Raw genomic sequence first — 20503 nt, forward strand, 5'->3', positions numbered from 1 at the left:
CGCCGAGGTGTAGAACCGCTTCCTTGACTGAGGCCTGGATACTCCTGTTGTTCCTTTATACGATCCTACTGGGGGGACGCAAGGACAGGAATGGCAAGAGGGAGAAAGAGGATTAAGAGATCACTTTGCCCCATCCCTAAATCTAAGTCATAGAGTGATGGAATCATAGAACGGTTTGGGTTGTGAGGCACCTTAAAGATCATTCAGTTCCAACCCCGCTGCTCTGGGCAGGGCCACTTTCCACCAAACTGCCCAGAGCCCCGTCCAGCTCGGCCCTGAATCACACCCCACCCTGTGTCCTACGGGCTCTCTGCCCCGCTCTGGGCTCCCAGCCGTCGCCCCTGGGCTTTACCACAACAGCCGCTCCCCGTGCCCTCACACAGCCCTCACCGCCCCCCGCCATCACCACCGCAGGGCACACCGGGACGTGTAGTCCTCGCTGGCGGGGATCCCCCTTACCCTCCGGCCCCTGAGGAGGAAGACGAACTACAACTCCCAGCGCGTCCCGCGCGCCGCCCCGCGCCAGCGCGATGCCCCGGGAGCCCCGCCCCGCCTGCCCGCCGGCTCGGTCGGCGGCGGCAGGAGGATCGGGGGCGGGGCTGCCGCGGCCGCCGGCCCGGCCCGGCCCTTGACGGCTTCCCCCGGCCGCGCCATGTGGCAGAGCATCGGGCTGACCCTGCTGGTGATCGTGGCCACGCTGGCCTGCGTGCTGCTCTTCATGCTGTGCGGTGAGAGCCGGGGCGCGGGGGGGCGGCTGCTGGCCCGGCTGCGGCGGGCGGTGCTGGTGCTCCCCGGCCGCCCTCGCACCGCCGCGCCGGGCTCGCAATCTGTGGTGGTTCCCCTTGGCTCCGATTGACTGAGGGAAGGAAAAGGGCACCGTGCCCCGGCGTGTGGGGGAGCGTGTGTGGTGCGCAGCGCCCTCTTCTCTTTGTTCCCGAGTCACTTCCAGCCTTGATATGCTGCCGGAACCTTACTTCGGTATTTAATTCGGCGTTTCTTGTGAAACTGAGGGCTTTATTTAGTGATCGGACTCCTGAGCAGTCACCCTGTGCGGATTCTACCGATCTGAAATGCCAGCGATTGCCGGAAGTAAACTTGTGACTGGCATCCCTCAGCTTGTGAGATCTGCTTGCTAGAATGGATTAAAGGCAGCTCTTCGGAGGTTTTCTTCATCTGCTGTGCCTGCAGTGAGAGGCCAAGGGGAAATGGCCTTGAACCGAGACAGGGGAGATTCAGATTAGATATGAGAAAAACATTTTTTCACTGTTAGGGTGGTCGAGGATTGGAACAGGTTGCCCAGGGAGGTGCTGTAGTCACCATCCCTGGAGGTGTTCAAGAGGTGAATGTGGCTCTGGGTGATGTTTTAGTGATTTAGGGGTTACAGTGGCAGTGCTGGGTGAATGGTCGGACTGGATGATCTCAAAGGTTTCTTCCAACCTTGATGATTCATCCAAGACTTGCTTTGTTTGTTTTATTTCAATGGGAGGGTTATTTCAATGGGAGGGATGGCTTCCAGGTCTGTTGGAGTTCTTGGAAGGTATCAGCAGTGCAGCGTGTGAATGTTGTGGCCAATATGTGGAACTTGGAGCTCTCAAAGCAAACAAAAACCACGCCAGTGAATTCAAACTATGCCATAATATGTGATGAGAGTCTTGTGAGACTTAGAACCACTTAGAATCCTACCTGGCACCTTGGTGACAGGTGGGTTTACAAGTGGTCTCTGAAAAACTGAGGGAGCAAAATGAAGACTGATGTTTAATAGTTTAAAAACTGCTAATTGTTGTCAAAAGACAAAGCATTGTGAAAATATTTTGCATTATCAAGGAACTGGATAGTGAAATGGGGAGTGACAACCAGCATTAACATGTATGAAGTAAGGCACATAGAATGTGTGACATGTATACACATGTATTTTGTGTGGAGAAATATAATGGAATCAAACTGAGTGGCTATTATCCCAAAGAAAGGATAAGCTGAAGTAATTTCAAGCATTTTTCTAAAATATCTCTGTAATGCTTTTGTAGCTAGCAAACAGGCAAATCAAACATTAGAAGCCTGAAACAGAAGAGAAAATGTCATTGTACTGCTATAGGAATCATCTTGGTGCATGTGTCTCACCCAGTGTATTTTCTTGTTAAAGTGTATTACCTCATTAAAAAATTGAAATCCTAGTTTCTTTTTAAAAAGACAGTGTTTCCTTAGCAATTCTTTGTTGAGAGCTGTGAAATTATTTCTGCACGAAGAAACTCTAAACAGGTTAGATCTGTCAAGACTGGAATAAGAGGAGTTGGAGTACATGAAGTTAAATGGTCAAGCAACAGGGTGAAAACAAAAAAATTGTCCTTTACACAATGGGAAAATAATTTGCAAGCTCATTAACAAGGAATATATTGGATGCTGAAACTTCTGTCATTTAAAGTTCCTGGAAGAAAGGTCAGCATCTTGGTCATTATCTTGGGTGAGGAAATCTGTGAAATACTGATAACTGGAACTGCAAGGCTATGCTTTGCTTGGTCTTGTGCTCTTTTCCTTCATGTCCTGTACTGTCTGTTGTTACAGACTAAACAGTGACCTAAGTAGATATTTATTCAAGTTTCTCTACCCTCATTAGGTATTGACTGGCCACTTTTCGACTTTTAGAAGATGCAGCATGGTAATTGCTAGGGTTTTTATATTTAAGTATGCATATAAGATCTTAGTATCTTGCTGAAAGAGTAATACAATTTTGCAACCTGCTGTTCAAACTCAGAAACAAGCATAATTTCCCTCAGGCCTTTCTGAGGCCTTTTGTCTGTATATGACAAATGGAACTGAAATGCTAAGCACTAAATTTGACTGCCAGCAATCATTTGCCTAGTGCTTTCTTGGTTAAAGAAAGCAGAAGTAATTAATAACTTTAAGTGGCTTGTAAATACCTAACTGTTTGGAGTTACATATTGGATATTCATTTTGAACTCCATGAATACTTTGCTTTGAATCCTTTATTATATTTTACTTTAATCAGTGTCAGACTTTATAAAATGATTGCTTTAAAGTCACCTAGATTTCAGATGTACTAAACACAGGAAGGTTGTGACACATTCATTGGGTTTTTTGGGGAGGAATTTGAACCATTACCATGTTAGAAGTGTCTCAGTGGGATTTGATAGTGATTTATAGTATTTGTAATTATTTTTCCATCACTCAGCATTTGTTAATTAATTCATATTGGTTATACACTTATACTTCTCTTGCCATGGAAAATATTCAAGGAAAACAGTGTCAAGACCACTACTGGGAAAAAAAGAAAAAAAAAAAAAAAGAGTACTTTGAACTTCATTGTTTATCTGTGCTAGTGACAGGCAGTTTCCCTGGGAAGGCTGGAAAGAATAGTGACTTGTTGGTAAGAAGGTGGAGAAGAAGCTGCCTAAGTGCTGTGTGTGACAGGATATGAGCAAAGGCCAGCCAGTGAGACATACAAATTAATGGACAAATCTGACATAGGAAGGGCTGGATATAATCTGGAGTAAGTCTGATCTGATCTGATGATGAGAATATTTTCCAGCCATCTGACAAGAGGTGTTGAAACAGCCTTATGAGAAGAGGGGTAAAAGTGTAAAGAGGTGGGACTTGGATTTTGAGTGGCTCATAAGAGGACTCATGGTGTGATTGTCTGCAGAGAGTAATAAATTTAAATATCCAGGAAACATCCTGGGATCATGTGGGTTTCTGCCCATTCACATATGACGTGATAAGTGCTATCAAAACTTAAATAATGAGAAAAAACATTTACTTTACCATATTTTTTCAAAGTGAGAAGACAAAATCCAGAGCACAAATTATCAGAAGTTACTTTGGCTGGTTCTTCAGCAGTGTGAATTAGGCATTTATGTCTGTAAATGTAGTTTGAATAAATGACCTGATTTCCTTTTCTTTAAAACATGTCTGGATTCTGGCAACTGCTACTTTCAGTGTTAATCTGAATTAGTTAAGAAGCAGGGGAAGCTTGCAGCTAGCATTTGTAAACTGATCACATCTGACATAGAAACCATTGAGGTACTGTAAACACAGCAAATTTTCAGCTGCTCTTTTAAAAGTGGGACTAAGATAACTTGCTCCCACTTTTTTTATTCCTACCTTTTCTGATTTTCTGGTGGTCTTATTGCTGCTTTTATGTATTCCATGTACTTCTGAGATGGGAGGAACTTGTACATAGTCAAGGATATAGGATAAAATAAAATACCAGCCAAGGTGAATTCTAGTGCTGCTTACCTCTGTGTATTTGTTTTATTTTCCCAGTGTAGTAATGCATGAAGCCAAGTGAAATTGCCAAAGTACATTCACTGGAACAGATGGAAACGTTCATCTCATTTGGCAAAGGAGGCTAATGAAATGCAGATTGAGACATACAACCTTAAAATAAAAAATCATGTAACTCTTAAGTGCTGAAATGGATGTGTGGTTCACAAGTGTGAATTCAGTTGCAGATGGGAAAACGTTTCAGCCCTAAATTCTGACTGAATAACTTTTCTTTAATGCTTTGTTTAAACAGTTTTGTAACTATCTTCAGTGAGTGATTCTTGGGAAATACCTTAACAGATGAGGAAAGTCATGCTTGATTAGACCACTTATAAAGAGAAAATATCCTTTAATTTGAAGTTGAGTTTTGAAACTGTTATTAATGGGAGATGAGAAGAAAGCAAGTTTCCTTTTGCTCAGTCAGCAAGCAGCAAGTGGTAGTGTTGCATTAAATGGGAGCAGATTTAAGGAACTGTGCAGAGCCAAACACCATGTCACCTGATGTCCTCTGTTATCCCAGTGTCAGAGTGCTTCCTTCAGGCTGATCCTCTCCATAGCAAAGCCATCCACTAGGGCAGTTAGTATACTAGTGTTGCACTTTTTCAGAGATGTGGATGAAGTGGCTTGTGCATGGTTGCTGGAGTTGTCTAACAGAGCTCAGAGAAGAACACTGTTCTCCCAAATTTCAAGTTAGCATCCCTAGCTCCATGCTCATTTTTTTGCAGCTGTAGCTGCTTAGGATTTTCTGTGATGGACACTTCAGCATTTGAATATAGGCAACATTCACCATGGTGATACCCCAGTTCTAAATTAGTACCCATGTTCTGGCATGACAGGATCCTATTTTCAAATCAGTAGGGACACAGAAGTAAAATCATCTTGCAAGACTGCACAGGAATTCCTCAGCAGGGTCAGAACTGAAAGCTCAATCTTCTCTGGCTTGTGCAGTTATTGCATCACCGTCCTGCCTTTCTTGGTTTCATTTGTATTTCACATAAGGAAAATCAAGTTGCTTTTCCCCAGCACTCCATATTAACCCTGGGGTTTTCTTTAGCTTGCTTTTCCTGATTCAAATGGAAGAGGAAAATGTGCTCCAATAAAGAAAACTCTGTTAGCTGTTGCATACAAGCCAGTGAACTGTGATTGAAATAGATGGGCCTGAAACTTGTTATCCTTCACTTTTGGAGCGGGAGTAACTCTGTAGTTGGATCACTGTTTCTTCTTTCCCCTTTACAAAGACCCAAGAGCTGATGTGGGAAGGAACAGAAAAAGTAGTTTTGATGAAGTCTAGTCAAATCATAAGATCTGTTTAACAGCTGAATTGCATGGATGTTACACACATCCTCTGTGTTAGTCAAAGGCTTTGACTCACAGCCCCATCTTCACAAACACATTGCATTGTGTTTTGTTAGAGAGGGGTTGACATACTGATGGCACGGTACCAGGTGTGGCTTACATGTCTTTGCATGGCATCTGGCTGTGGCATTTTAAAGTGAGATGCTGGCTCCCAGCTTTTAATGAGTACTGAACTGTACAAAGCTGTTTTGCCTAGCTGCAAAACACTGGAAGATTGCAACACTGGATTCAGCTCTTGATGTGCTACATTAAGAGCTGGATACCCTGCTTTGTGCTGTGCTGATGTGTGTTTGACCTGGCTTACTGCTTTGAGAGGCAACTTCTTTTGCCAGTTAGTGTAGAAATATGTATCATAGTCTGCATGTCATCACTGCTTGTTTGCTGAAGGAGTGTTGTGGGTGTGCTGTTTGGCTTCCACAGCCGGATTCCTTCAATCAAGCTAAGGATGATTTCAAAAGGTAAATCAAATAGCCAAAGAAAATAAAGCAAGCACTGAAAGATTAATTATAGTAAAATGTTTTGTGTGTGGTGAAGCTAAACCAGTAGGACTTCTCTGAGAACAGCTTGCCTGAACAGAGTGGAGGTGTTAGAGATGCAAACCAATGGTGTCAGTTACCTGTCCAGGAAGAGCTCTACAGCAAAAAAACCTGCAAAGGTAAACTGAGCTACGAACTGAGCTACATATAGGCAAGAATGCCTAGAGATGCCTATTTTCCGTTTTTTGTGTGTGTATTTTAAATTAGTTTACTTTTTTCTTTAAAAACACATTTCAGTATGGCACACTGCTGGGTGTTACCATTTTGCAATGTTCTTAAGAGAATGAGAAAGTAATAGAAAATGCATTGCCTTCTGATCAGAGACAATATTAATCTGCTTCCAGGCTTTGTGTCTGTGTGTGTGGTTTTGTTTAATGATGTATTTAGTGGATATTGTTGCTGGAGAGATTTTTTTCTTACCCAGAATGACTTATTCTTTAGTAGTCTGGTTATTTCCAATGAAATTCTTATTTATTTAGTAACAGTGAGGTGACAGAGAGGCTCAGCTGAGTAGGCAGTCTTGATTTGGACAAGTGTGTTTGGTTTGGGATTTTTTTTAAATTTTTTTTTTTTTTAAACTTCATCCAAGCTGGCACAGTAACTAGAGCAAGTGAAAGAAAGAAATCTTTCTACTTCGATTACTTTGTACATAAACGTTTCTGACACTGGCTAGGAGACTTCGTGAGGTTTTTGAAATTCTGGTTTTCAAGCCTGGTTGCCCTCCCACTATTACCTTTGGCTAAGCCTGTTGCAATTTTCTTTTCACCCCAGTGCACTGTGGTTTGTTTCACCTGCCTGTTACCACTGGTCTGTTTGTTTGCTTGCTAGAACCAATCTCGTTGGCTGATTATTTACACTGTCTTGTTTGTAGTCTGTGGCTAGAGAGGTCCAAAGTCTATTTATGGTACTTGGGGTTTTGGACACTGAGACCATTCTGCTCTGCTCTCTAACTCAGACCAAACACTGAAAAGAAATTAATACTTTTTTTGAGAGTGTGAATGAAGTTTGTTCATTCTTTAGTATTTCCCCAACACACACCCTGTAGTAATTCTGGGTATTAAGTAGCCTGTTTGCAGTGATAGAGGAATCATGTGGTTCACTTTATTTAGCTAAAGTTAAAATACATCCTTTAATGGAATATTTATGTACACCAAATATACTCAAGTCATGCTTCTGTAAAGGGCCCTAAAACCCTTCTGGGATCACCCTGAATATTTTTGGCTCATCCTCCTCCCTCTCCCCTTTCAGTGGAAGCACCTTTCAAAGAGCTGCTACCTCAAATTTTACTTCTGAAAGAAAAGAGAAGCCAAACTCAGCCACCTACCATCTTTTTTTATTTTTTTAGGTGCAAGAGAATGTAATGCATTTGCAGGATGTCAGATTCAATTTAATCACAAGTCATTTAATGGCTTAGGTATTCATGGGAAAGGAAATAGTTGTGTAGGCTCTAGGAATTAATTTAGATTATGAAAGGTTGTAATATAAAAGCTTGCCTTCAGTTTCCTCAGGAGAAGAGGTTACTGAAGTTAAAGAAACTGCAGGATGTGAAAAGTATTCCAGCAAGGAGGAGAAGGGTGTGATCTTGTTTTTGTCATAAGGAATAAATTGCCTGTATTGACTGTGATTACAGAGGAAGAATAAATACAGAGGTGCTGTGGTTATATAAATGTTATTTATTTATTAGTTAGTTAGTTAGTTAGGCTTTCTCCCCCATTTCTAATATGTCCTGTTATCCATTCCCAGAAGTCTACTTCTGCTGGAAGCTGTGTAACTGGGAGGACAGTTTTTCCCTGTAAAATAGGGTTCTTAATATCTGAGTAGGTCAGCAGTATAGGCTTAAATAGCTGGCAAGAACCAAACTGAGAATGGGACTATTAATATATAAACCTGTGCAGGCCAGATGGGTGTTGGTGTTCCAAGCAATGTTTGTATAGCATTTGTTTTCAATGTGCTGTTTAAATTTTGCTCCACTTAACTGTATTTCACAGAGAAGTTGTATTCCTGTTTGGTGGGTTCTCTTATAATGGAGATTCTGGCTTAGGTTTAGATATATTTATATCTGCTTTTTCAAGTTTTTTTAGTTGCCTGTTACAGAAACATTTAGACAAGACAGAGGAGGAGGAGCAGCAGGTGTAATTTTAAAGATAGATTCTAGAAATGTGGCCATCTCAGCTCTTTATTTGCATAATTTTGGGACCTGGAGTATTTTAACAGTGGAGCAGAACATAGTTTTACCACAGAGCATTCATTTTATTTTAGTGGGATTTAGGCATGGTGAGGGATATAATTGAATTTGGGGAATGTGGTTTTCTAGTGAATATAAGGAAGATCATTTCCATTTCAGAATAGGCTTTATTATAAAATATGATACTAACTTGAAGGTATAAGCAAGTGTACTTAATAGTGATTATGTAATGCAACTTTTAATATGTAATTTCCAGAATGGAGTGTTTGCTGAGTGAGGGGACAAATTCTAGTGCTTTCACAGTGCCATTGCAATGAATCCTTGAGTCCTTGTTTGAGATCTAACCACGAGACTTACCTTTTCCTGACAATTAAGACCTTCATCTGTGCGATTGCGATGGTGAGCACTCACCCACTTGATGTGACAGTTCAGTTTGGAATGTGTAGGGCTTTTCCTGGAGCTTAAATGTTGCTTCTGGATGAGGACGAACTTTATGAAGTTGAGTTGGTTTTTATAGGCCTGTAAAAAGGAGTGGATATGTTGTGGAGGGCTGTTGGGGTTGGCAAATAGAGGATGGGAGCGGATCAATTTTTTTTTCTTTTGTGATAAATTTTGCCGGAGAGCTGACTATCAATTTGTATGAAGTAACTAAGCACTACCTTTTTTATTTCTTCTGCAGGATGGTATGTGGTCTGGCAATTGTTTTTGTCTAAATTCAAATTCCTGAGAGAATTGATAGGTGATACGGGGTCCCAGCAGGGAGACAACGAGCCTTCAGAAACTGAAACTGAACAGGAAACTCCGCCCTCTCATCAGAGAGGCAGACAGAAATCGGCTCGTCAGCGAAGGGCACCTACGGAAGACACGACTTAAAAGTACTCCGCTGAACTTCTGAGTAACTGTGAATGGTTAACACCTCTGCACTGCATCCTCCAGTGGTGTGATCTTACTGAGAAACTGACCTGAGGTAACATTGATACCTGTGAACCTGTACTTCTGAGCTACCGATGGATGATGCTGCTGCGGTAGAGGTTCAGGGGGGGCTTCAGCAGCAAGTCACAGAATACTGGAAGAATGGAGGGGTGGAGAGAAATCTCCATCACAAAAATGCTGAGCTCCTGTATCTCCCGTCTAAGCACGCAGAAGAACAGGTTCTGGACCATAGGCTTAGCCTTTGAATTAGTCTGAACACAGTAAACATTTCAGACTTGAAATAGTTTATAAATTATTTTTTCTTTACAGCACTGTAACTACATATAGTGAAACTGAGTTTTATTTCCTTAGCTGTATATGAATATATATATATTTTTTCAACCTTGGGAAAGCACATGAACTAAAAAATCAGTTGAAAGAATATCCTGCTTTAGAATGTATTCGAAAGTGAGATTTTAGTTAAGTTCTTGTATATATAAAAAGTATAAATGAAATATGAAAAATCCTGTTAGGTGCACATGATTTGAAAGTTTTTATTTTCTCCCCCTTTTTTAAAAAAAAGGAGATGCAAAGAAATCAATTGGATGACAAGACCTGTTTTCTTGGTTTTGATATAGAAGAAGGATTTTAAGTTAAACAGTCCTGCTAGGCTTCTGAATGTTTTTCCTGAACCTTTTACTCCAAGTCCAACCTATGCTGGAGACGGGAAGGTACCTGGGTTATGCACTACTCACTGTTTCAAATTCTGAAGTGTCATCTTTGATATTTGGATACTGAGCACTTCTCTTAGCTCTCCTTGTACACCTTTACATCAGGTATTTGGTATCTAACATAACTTTTTCCTAGAAGCAGTTAAAACTCTCTTACAAGTTTGTCAGACATCGCTGGGACCCTCTGACAGTGTTCCAGCAGGGAGTTCAGTACCTCATGTTTGCTGGAGGACTTACAGATTTTTACCAGTAATCAGCAGTTGCTCCTGTTTTCTCTGAGGATGAGTTCTACAGCTATTTTGACATCTCACTGCAGAATGAAGAGCTCCACTTCTGTTTATCTAGCAGCTCTGAAGATTGATGCATGAGATTTTGGAAAGAGGAGGAACATGCATGTACCACCTCTGATGTGTGTATGAGAGAGAACTACCAACAGTTCTTGTCTTGAACAGCTTCAGTTTTCTCTCGAAGTTTGGATATGTGGTAGTGTTTGGATCACTGTTCCTTGTATAAAAACTTAATCAGGACTTTAAAATTGGTATTGTATTTTCAGCTGTTAAGAAGCTTAAACCTATGGCTTCCAGATTGTGGTTTTGTTCAGTTATATGGCTAAAACCAGCAGCATTTAGGTTTTTCATCAACTAGGCCTACATCTGGGAAAAGAGCACTCTGTTAGTGCCTTTATGTTTTAGTTTGTTAGTTTTGAACAGTGATCAAAATCCAATGAGGGGCATTAACTTCTTAAAATTATTTGGATGTTTCAGTATTAAAATATATAAAATAAGATCAGCCCTGACTTTCCGTTGGAATCTAAAAGATTTTGTTTCATTTGCTAGCTTGTATATATTAAGCATAAGGTTAGATTTTGAAGCATGGTTAGGCAGTGCTATACACATATCCTGTAAACACATGTTGAAATACTGATTGTCTCCTCCTCTGCCCTGTGTGCTGGCAAGGAAATGTCTCATGATGGTTGATTGTTTTTTCTTTTTTTCTCTCTTTTTTAATTAGTAAAATTCCCATTTATTCAAACTGAGCAAAAGCAATCAGATTCTATTCCCTGCTGCTTTCAGTTTGCCTCACACAACTTAATGCCACAATTTTCTTGTGTGCTTGTCTTGTCACACAGTGAGACTTCCAGTCTAGCAGTGCTAATCAAGTACTGAGACATTTTTCTTAAGAAATTAACATCTTTGTCTTAAGCTTTGCTAATATAGTAAGCTTTGCTAAGATAGGCTTACAAATAAAGATACTTACTCTGTACTGACATAGGATATTGACACTTCACTGCACTTCACTTTACCTGGACTGTAGTGCACAGAAGACAGCAAAAGGCTGATGCCTGTAGTGTCCCTGGCTAAAAAACAGTAACTTAGTCCCTGCTTCTAGGAGCTGTGAAGAAATGTGAAATTATGGCAATATACATGGCTAGTTCAGGGTAGCTCTGAAGGTGAAACAATTAAGACTCTGGAGCAATATAATGAAGGAGAAATCCGAGTGGGTTTGAATACGGACACCAATCAAATATGCAATAAGATGGATGTGGAACCTCTGGGTAGCTCATCTGCTCTAGCCAAACAACTTCTTTCTCCCTTCCATGCTGTCTGTAGGTGTACATTTTACTCCCCAAAGTTATTTTCAGTCTCTCTCTTTTTTTTTAAACAGCTGATGCTATTTTTTTTAAAGTTGTTGTGATGTATCTGCCAATAACACTGTCTGCCTAGTGTATAGCTTTAATGATCTTACTAGTAGCAGGCCAAAGGTATATTATATAATGTGGTTTGGAGGACTTTTGAAATGCTAATGTCTTCTGTAAATGCATAATTTTTCTTGAAGGAAACTGTAGTGAAATCTTTGTACAGATTTCCTGTACAGGGCCCTTCATGCAAACATGTAAGAGTGAAGCTGTGTGTATGGGACGCATACCTGTGATAAGACCTGGGTTGTGATTGCTGGCAGTCACTCGTGTCTTCAGGTGTTCTTACCAGTGTCCTTCTGAAATGTTAGTGGTGGGTAAGCACTTAAACTTTAATTCACCCGTCCAAGTCTGAAACCTTATGAAGGCAACAGGTGACACAGTTGGTCTTGTTTTGTTCAGTGGGATCTATTTTTAAAACTATTGCCTTATTGTTGCAGCCATTATCTTGAATGTATTTTGGGTTCATATTTTAAATACATCATCTTTGTTGCAGGGGCTGTGTAACTTTGAATAAGCAGTAATTTCCTGTGTTGTATGTGACAGTGTTGCAATTTGTGATCACATTGCTGCTTAATACCAGGTTTTACACTGAACTAGACCTGTGTATGTCCTTACTGTTTCATTTGGAAATGACCAGCATAAAGAATGTGTTCAGTGTGGTCATTTCCTTCTTCAGTGTTACAGAACTGTACCTAAAGATTCTGTGGTTGTCTGTTTTCGTCATTAACTGTTCTTTTAACTGACTGCACAGATGAAAAATAAAGTAACCAAACTTGATATGAATATTTGACTTGAGTGATTTTCTGATTTTCTTTTTTAAATGGACTTTTGTCTATAGAATTAGACTGCTTGTTTGAGTGTGAAACACTACAAAGAGGACTTATCAAAGGTCACATTCTAGCTGGTGTAATACCTGGATATGACTTCATTTTAAAGGGCAGGTTTGTGTATATGTTTGTTGTTAGTAAAGGTGGTTTTTCTGCCTTGTATCTTGAAAGTTGTAAATTAATTTTAGCAACTAAAAAACCCAAAACAAACAGCAAACCCCAAAGAAATCAAGCCACCTCCCCACTCTGCTTTTTTTGATCTTTCTGAGATTGGTTGTAGACTCTAGTTTTTCTAAAATAAGTGTCTTGGTGAAGTAGCAAGTTCTTATTTTGGAAGTGAAGATGTACAGGAGTACATCTGAAGTGAGAACATACTTCATCCCTTACTGCTTCTGTTAAGTAAAATGCATACATTGTATCCTGGGTTACTTTATTTAATAAACAGACATTAAAAGAAGATTTTGAAGAAAAATCTTAAATCTCTTGAGAAAACAACTGTTTTGCTGTTGTCCTACTCTTCTCACGTGCAAAAAAAGGCAACTAATGGAGTGCAGCAAAATGTCTTGGTGTTATGTGACGTGAGCACCTGGGTCTTTTCACCTCAGAAAATTGGATTTTTATGTGGTGGTGTGTGTTGGAGGCTAATATTAGTGAGAACCATCAGTGACGGGCAACTGGTGTCAGGTACATGTGAAACATGTGCTTGCTTTTCTGCTTTGGCGCTGATCCCGAGGAACCCCTTTGTGGTCCGTTCCAGTGGGATGAATAAAGGTGGTGTTGTACAAGTTTGCCCCAAGTTAGTTCCATCAAAAGCTGTTTTAACTGGTACTAAGCCTTCCCTATGGGTGCCTGTGTACTATCAGGGGTCTCCTGTGGCCTTGAGTCTCTGTAATTAAAATACACAATCTTCAAAAAATACAAACAGTTTTAACATCTTGCTTGGGTTATACTTACATGAACATTTTTAATCCATGATCAGACTGGAAGTTGGCAGTATGTGAATATGCTGGGCTTTATGTTCAGTGTTTAAGATGTGAATATTGGCTGTGTTCTTCTTGTTGACCAGAAGCTCTTATGTTTTGATCATCCGTGGGTGTTTGTAATCACAGTGTTATCTCTGAAAGCTGGATGGAAAGGAGAGTTTTTGGCACTGCTTCATAGCGTCTGGGAAAAGGCTCTCATTTGGTCTGGGGCTAATGCTGACATGTAGCAGTGTTGGACTCCAGGCAAAAGAATTATTTTCACACAGGGGGACACTGCTATCAAGTATGTCTTGGGCTCTATTTTCCATATGTTTCCATTCACAGGGCTTTTCAGTTTCCATAGTATGAAATGAATAGCACAAATGTTCCTTTAACTTTGGTAGCTGAGAGATTCTAATATGTAGGGAAAGATGGGATAGGACCATAATGTGGCCACTCTGCAGTCGCTGTCAAAGTATTGTACACGTACTATTTGTGGCGTACCTGCCTCTGTTGGCTTGTTTTGTGTGTACTGCCATCGTGACTCTCCCCAAATGCTGGCAGTGTACTTGAACTGAGAAGGGGAAGAAAAAGATGTGGGATCTGTGGCCTGAGAGGTACGTACCTCTGAATCCTTCTCCCTGGGTCTGGGTGTGCTGAACATTTCAGACAGCTGACTTCTGTCCACACTACTAAAAATCCAGCCTTCTGAGCTGGTCACAGTGAAGTTTCAAAATGAGAAGTTGCATGAAACCTGTGTCTTCCTAAGAGCACTGCAAAGGAGAATACGTTGTTCCATGTCATATCTCTTTCCTCTCATCTGCACTAGAGTATTTTAGCATCTTCTATAGGGAGTCGAAAGCCTTTTTTCCAGCAAATTTGTTTGTTCACAAGTAACACAGGATGGGGCTTAAAGCAGGTTTTGCTACTACTGTGTGCTGAGTTGAACCACTGGGGCTGTGTCAACGCTGAATTTTTGTTAAACTCAATATTTTAACTTCCTAGCACGGTACCCTGTTCTTTCTTATTTAAGGACTTAATCAGAAGCCTTCTGTCTTTGTGAGAACTTCTTGTTTATTTTGAGTTAATTGCAGTTCCTGTGGTAAATTAGCCTTTTGATGCCAGATGCTCAGCTGTTAGCCCTTAACATGTTTAAAAATGTTAGGCAATTTCTGGGCCATGGTGGAATGCATCAAAATCTGTCTCCTGCAGACCACTTGTTCCCAACATGACTGGTCTCAGTTTTTATAAATATAAAGAGTTGCTCCCCTCAGATTCTGGAAAGACCCTGCTTTGAGAACATCCTCAGGAGAAGCAAGAGATGCGGCCTGGTGACCTGGGTGGTTGCAAGAGGGCTGAGCTTGGTGCAGGGTGCAGGTGTCTGCAAGGCATAGGCAGAGGATGTGCTTAGCTTGGACATGCCAGGTCTGCAGCATCTCTGCAATGTTGATAATCCCCTAAAGCCCTCTCTTGTTGGTGGCTGGGTGACACCACATCTGCTGTGACTTCTGGTCCTGGCACAACTTGATTTTTGGTTTTCCAAGAACAGAAGCAGTCTGATCAACCTCTGGTGTCACTGGGTTGGGGGCACATTGTCAAACACTAACCAGCATGGGTACTACAGCCATGTGGGGAAACCTTCATCTTTCTTCCAGGCCAGCACAGAGGGAGATCCCTGCCAAGGCAGGGAGCTGTGTGTTTCATTTTGTGGCTCTTTTTTTAAATTTTTTTTTTTTTTTTTTTTGCAGGTCTTTTACTGAGTTTCTGTGTTAGCCTCTTTATTTTCCAAAATCATAGAATCACAGAATGGTTTGGGCTGGAAGGTACCCTAAAGATCATCTAGTTCCAACCCTCACAGACATGGGCAGGGACACCTGCCACTAGACGGGGTTGCTCAAAGCACCATCCAACCCAACATTTTCAAGGATGGGGTATCCCCAGCTTCTCTGGGCAAAATCACGAGGTTCATTTAACATTTGTGGCACTGAAGTATTAGCAGTGACACTTATTGCAGCCTTAGTTTTTACATTTTCCAAAAGATTCACATACTGAGAGTAGACCTGATTTTGCTTCTCCTTGTTCCCTGCTTCCAGGATGTCCTCACATTTCTCCTGAGCCCTGAAGTGATGTCACAGATAGTGGAAAACTCTTATCCCTGAACCGGACAGTGCAGAACCGGTCTGAAATACTAAATAAAGAAATAGAGAGTAAAATCCTGGAGGGTTTTAGTATCCAGTTTGGGTGGGAAGGGCGTGTGTCACCACTAGATGGCACGGGCCGCCAGGCTTTGGGGACGGTTGGCAGGGCCGATGCTGCTGAGCTCCTCTGCGAGTGCTGTCGCGCTTATTTTATTATTTTTTTTATTCCTATTAATAATAATTCTGCTGTTCTTTAGTGGGTTTGAAAAGTACAAGGGCAGCTGCTTGTAGGAACTGAGCCTGGTTCTTGTTTGGCTGTATATTGCATGCCAAGAATTCTGTGGGAATGCATGGAGCCTCGTGTATAGGGGCAGTGGTGCATTGCTTTACTTTGTAAAGGAAAGTGACCTCAAACTATCTGCTTCAGGAAGGGAGGTCTCAAAAATGCCAAGAGAAGTCTGCTCTTCTTAACTCTCACTGTGCTGAAGAAAAAAAAAAAAAAAAAAAGCAAAAAAGAAGCCTACAAAACACCACAGCAGCACTTCTTAGAGTTACAAACATACTGTACCAGTGTTTACAGCAGCTTAAGAAAAGTATTAGTTTTGTGGGGGTTTTCCCCAGTCTGATGGCAAGGGCAAGCTACCTGCAGTCCAGATCTCTTCAAAACCAGTTCTTGACAGTGCATCCTCATGCTTCTCACAGTTGAAATATGATATGACATTCCATCCCATCAAAGCTGGTCTAAATCCTGCTAGTTACTGAGCAGGTAAAACAAGGGCTCACGATCAGCTTACTTTAAAATCTTCTCCCAAAGTCTTATATTAGCATTAGTCCAATAGAAGCCTACTATTAATATAAAATATAATATTAATAGCACAATATTAATATTAGGCTTGGGGACAGAGAGCCTGTGTAACATCTTCCATGCACTAAAGACCAAAATTCTTTGAAAAAATTAGTTTTTTTCAAAGGGGATAGAGATATGGTGGGAGCCTTGTTGAGTTACACTGGTGATGACTGTATTTAGGCTAAGGGAAGAGGAAGCACTTTGTTGCACAGGGCTTTGGAGAAACCTATTTTCCCTTTATTGAGTCCCTCATTTATTACTCAAGATTTATAGTGAGTCCACATTAGCAAATGTAGCATTTACACTTAGACATTTGCTGGCATTAAAAACAAATAAACAACTTTTTTTTTTTTTTTTAGTCTGTGTAGCTTGCCAGGGAAATTCAGGCTTATTCCAGCTGTGCAGGTGTGTGCCTGAGGAGTCTTCATCTGCTGTTTGGATCTGAAGGGCTGCTGCTCTTGTGTTAGTGATCTTTAGTGCTTGTGAGACTGTGGAAGTCAAAACTGAGATCAAATGCTAGGATTAAAAATTGGGTTGTCTGTAACACCAAAGTAGGGTTGAGGGAGGCACTGGCTCTTACACCACTCCTCTGCCTGGCAGCAGGCAGCTCCATGGGGAGCACAAATGCCACTGAAAGTAGATGCTTGCCAATGCTCTGGACCACTGCAGCTGTGGCCACCCACCCATCCTGCTTGGACAGGAGGAGGAAGCCTCTGCCCTGTGGCCAGCAGGAGGAAGAGCTGAAGCCAACCTTTTGTATGTGTGGTGCTTAAGGCCGAAAAAGATAGGGCTTCTATCTTTCTCTTGTCCAGCCCATGGCTGACTAGCCAGGATCAATCTACAAAACCAGGAAATGCTTTAGTGATGCTGTATTTTGTCCCTTCTCCAAGACCCTTGCTCTCAGTTCATGTTAGGGGAGATGTGCTCATCATCAACACTTTAACCAGGACTTGAGGATGCTTCAAAAATAATTATGATGGACAGCAAGGTGAGCCTGTCCTAAGGAAAGGAAGGAAGTGCTAGGATGAGAGGATTGTGGTGGGGGTGGCGGGTTCAGTGCATGCTTCCCACTCAGAAAGCGACACAACAGACTAAGGACACTGTCTCAAGGTACAGGTACATGACAGGAGCAGTGTCTTTTCTAGGACCACCAAGCACTTACTTCAGTGGTGGCTACAGCAACACATTTTGTGGGATGCCCCACATGTAGGTAAACACTTCACACTTACATTTTAGATAAAGGAAGCCTGCAATCTACTGCCAAAGATATAATAAAGATAAGGTTGTGAACCTGCAGACACCAACTAATGGATTCTTCCATGGGCAAATTCCAAGTTCATGGGGTAACAAGAGGTTTAGTCAGTGCTGTGTTTCCTAACATCCAATATCCAATGATTGTGAGCACTAGGGAGAGTTGGCCTGCAAATGTATCCTAAGCAGACCCACCTGCCCCTTCAGAAAGAGAATATGGAGCTGTGTGCTCCATGGTCTGAGCCACCTGGGAAGTTCTTCCTTTCTTAAGTGTTGTCAGGCTGATAGTTAGAAATGCCTGGAGAATAAAACCAATAGAATACATAGACATCCCCTCAACTAAAAAGGTATCCAACACTGAGAGGGAAGAAAACCTTTCCTTTGTTTCACAAGCAGCTGTCATATTCACTGCTATGAACAGTCAGTAAGAAGCCAGCACTCAGTGCAGCACATGGGAGGAGATGGCAGCCTTTCCTGCTTGGGATGCCCTGCACACGAGCGGGACCAGCAGAGATCCGAGCTGGGCTCTGCTTTTGGGCTTTGAGCTGCAGCCAGCAGGTATGAGACTGTCCCACCCTCCTGTAGCTGATTTCATCTGTGTAAGGAAGCTGTGAAGACTTAATTAGTTCCTACTTGCTCAAAAGGTATTATTTGTTCTTCACCTAAAATACATGAGCTAGAGACAAATCAGGCCTGGTGGACTCGCTGCTGTGTGTGTGGAGAGAGATTTAAAAATAGATATCAGCTGGTGATGGAGCCACAGCTGTGGCTTTTGTGTATGTAAGGCTTGCGTCTTCATCATTGAGCCTGTGGACAAGCAGCATTGCTGAGGAACAGAGCTTGCTTAAAAAGCCTTCTAGCTGCTTGTCACACAATGTTCTCCTGGGAAACCATGGGTGCATTCATGTAGGAAACATTGAATTTCACTTTTCTACTTGATTGGCTCTTTTATAGGATGAGAAACTGAGCAATGATCACAGGGCATGGAGATTTTATGCTCTGTTGCCTTGCCTGGAAGTAGAGGTTGGCATTTTCTGCTGAAGATATTACTTGTGAGTAACTTATATGAATCAGATAGGTTGCTTCAAAGATTTTGGTTTGCTGTAGAAGAGATGCCACTCTAGGCTCCTGTGTCTGCATATTATGGGAATTTCAGCAGAAAAACTTAACTGTAGCAGGGCCCTCTGATAAGCAGCTGATGAGCTGTAATGGCTCCATATGAAATGTATGAATTATGGGATTTCCCCCTTGCTAGAACAGCCTGAGGCAGAATTACTTGCTGGAAAACTGGTCAGCTACAGTGCTCTGGATTGTATGGTAATACCAGTATCTTGTGTTGTCCTCCAAGTGGGTGCTTTTGTTTTATCCAGTAACGTGTTGTTTGTTTGTGGGGCAGAAGTAGCTTTGGAGTATCTTGACTCTTCTCTATCTGGTTAAGAGCTAATGAGCACAGTGCCTAAATACCTGACTCTTTATTCCTGTGCTGCCACTGCAGGTCACTGCATAGGCAGTGCTTGACTGATATAAGGCTTTACTTATGTCAGTAGATACTGCATCGAGAATAAACTCTTTAGAAGGTTGTTGTTTTTTTTTCTCTCAAATATTGTGAAGAGGAAAACCAAAATGTGTAATCCCTTTCAGCTGGATCTACATACTAACCATGTAAGGCACTTACTATCTGCAGTTGTGTCCTCCTCATTCCCATATGAGGAGAAAACCAGACAAAAATGGGATGAGGCATATGTGCTGGTAAGTGGAGAAGCAGTCAGAGTAAGTGCAAAAATACACAAAACGTTTCTAACTAGAAAAAGAAAGCAAATTCACTTTGTCAGAAAATAATTTTGAAACCAACGCTTCAAAACTAAGAGTTGTTCTATCATTTGACTCTCCTTTAGCTTCTCAGTGATTCCACCCTTCCTGTGCCAAAGGCCACTTAACCTGACATCTGGTGCATGTTCTTCCTGGAAATGAGTGTCTGACTGCATGTTACACTTTTCCAGCAAGGCAGAGATATATATGGATTGCTTACGGAGGAGAGCTAAACCTCACCTATCAAACAACTCTGTGGCCTTAAGGAAATCTGCCTCATTTTCCTCTTCTCCTGTGTTTCTCTGCTCTGGTACAATGAAGAGCAACCTAATCCAGGAATCCTTCTGTCTGGGAGCTCCTAAGCAAGGAGCTCTGTAACCACCTGGACTTTGCACTGCTACAAGTGCAGAGCTGGTAAGATAACTGCTGGAGAGTGGAGGCATGGAGGTGTGAGTTACCTGCATGTCCAGCTTCTCCCCCGTCTGGCACAAAGCATGTTTTAGTTGATGGGACTTTAGAACCAGGGCTGATTACAAAGCCTGGAACCATCTGATGGGGGAGGTGGCAGGACTGGGGATACTCAGCCTGGATGTGGGTTGTGACATTTTCTGGCTCAGGCTCCAAGAGTGGCCCGACTTGCTGAGCCCTCAGGACCAGTGCTTTGATGGTACCAATACCAGCTTCAGGCTTGTGGGCTGGGGGGAGTCCATGAGTTTGTACAGTGTTTTAGTGTTCAAGAGCTGTGCGTCTGGCCCCACCAAGTTTCAGGAGGTGGGTCTCCAGGTAGTATTCATCATCCTCAAAATTTAGGAGTGTGTGATGTGGTTATTTGCATGTGAGCTGCTTGTCTCGGCTGCCCTTGAAGATGTAAGAAGATGCAATCGATCCCTTTGAGGATATATCTCATCCTAAAGTAGATTTAAGCATATAGATTGGACTCTAATCAGCTTAAAGGGGGCTCTGATGATATTT

General features: G+C 41.8%; 1 protein-coding gene and 1 long non-coding RNA gene across 2 annotated transcripts; both read left to right on the forward strand.

Moving 5' to 3' along the window:
* The first annotated feature begins 565 nt into the window (after positions 1-565).
* Positions 566-12480, forward strand: SMIM13 (small integral membrane protein 13). Its single transcript, XM_005525292.3, has 2 exons — positions 566-728; positions 9035-12480. Exons 1-2 carry the CDS (start codon positions 653-655, stop codon positions 9226-9228), a joined length of 270 nt encoding a protein of 89 aa, XP_005525349.1. The 5' UTR covers positions 566-652; the 3' UTR covers positions 9229-12480.
* Positions 12481-18623: 6143 nt separating this feature from the next.
* LOC148185160 (uncharacterized) lies at positions 18624-19800 on the forward strand. Its single transcript, XR_015771906.1, has 3 exons — positions 18624-18774; positions 19364-19471; positions 19618-19800. It is a non-coding gene; the product is annotated as an uncharacterized LOC148185160 (long non-coding RNA).
* Positions 19801-20503: the final 703 nt, after the last annotated feature.

Source organism: Pseudopodoces humilis, chromosome 1, assembly GCF_049639895.1.
Source record: "Pseudopodoces humilis isolate 2021_Gansu_Grassland_sample_001 chromosome 1, ASM4963989v1, whole genome shotgun sequence".
Lineage (NCBI taxonomy): Eukaryota > Metazoa > Chordata > Aves > Passeriformes > Paridae > Pseudopodoces > Pseudopodoces humilis.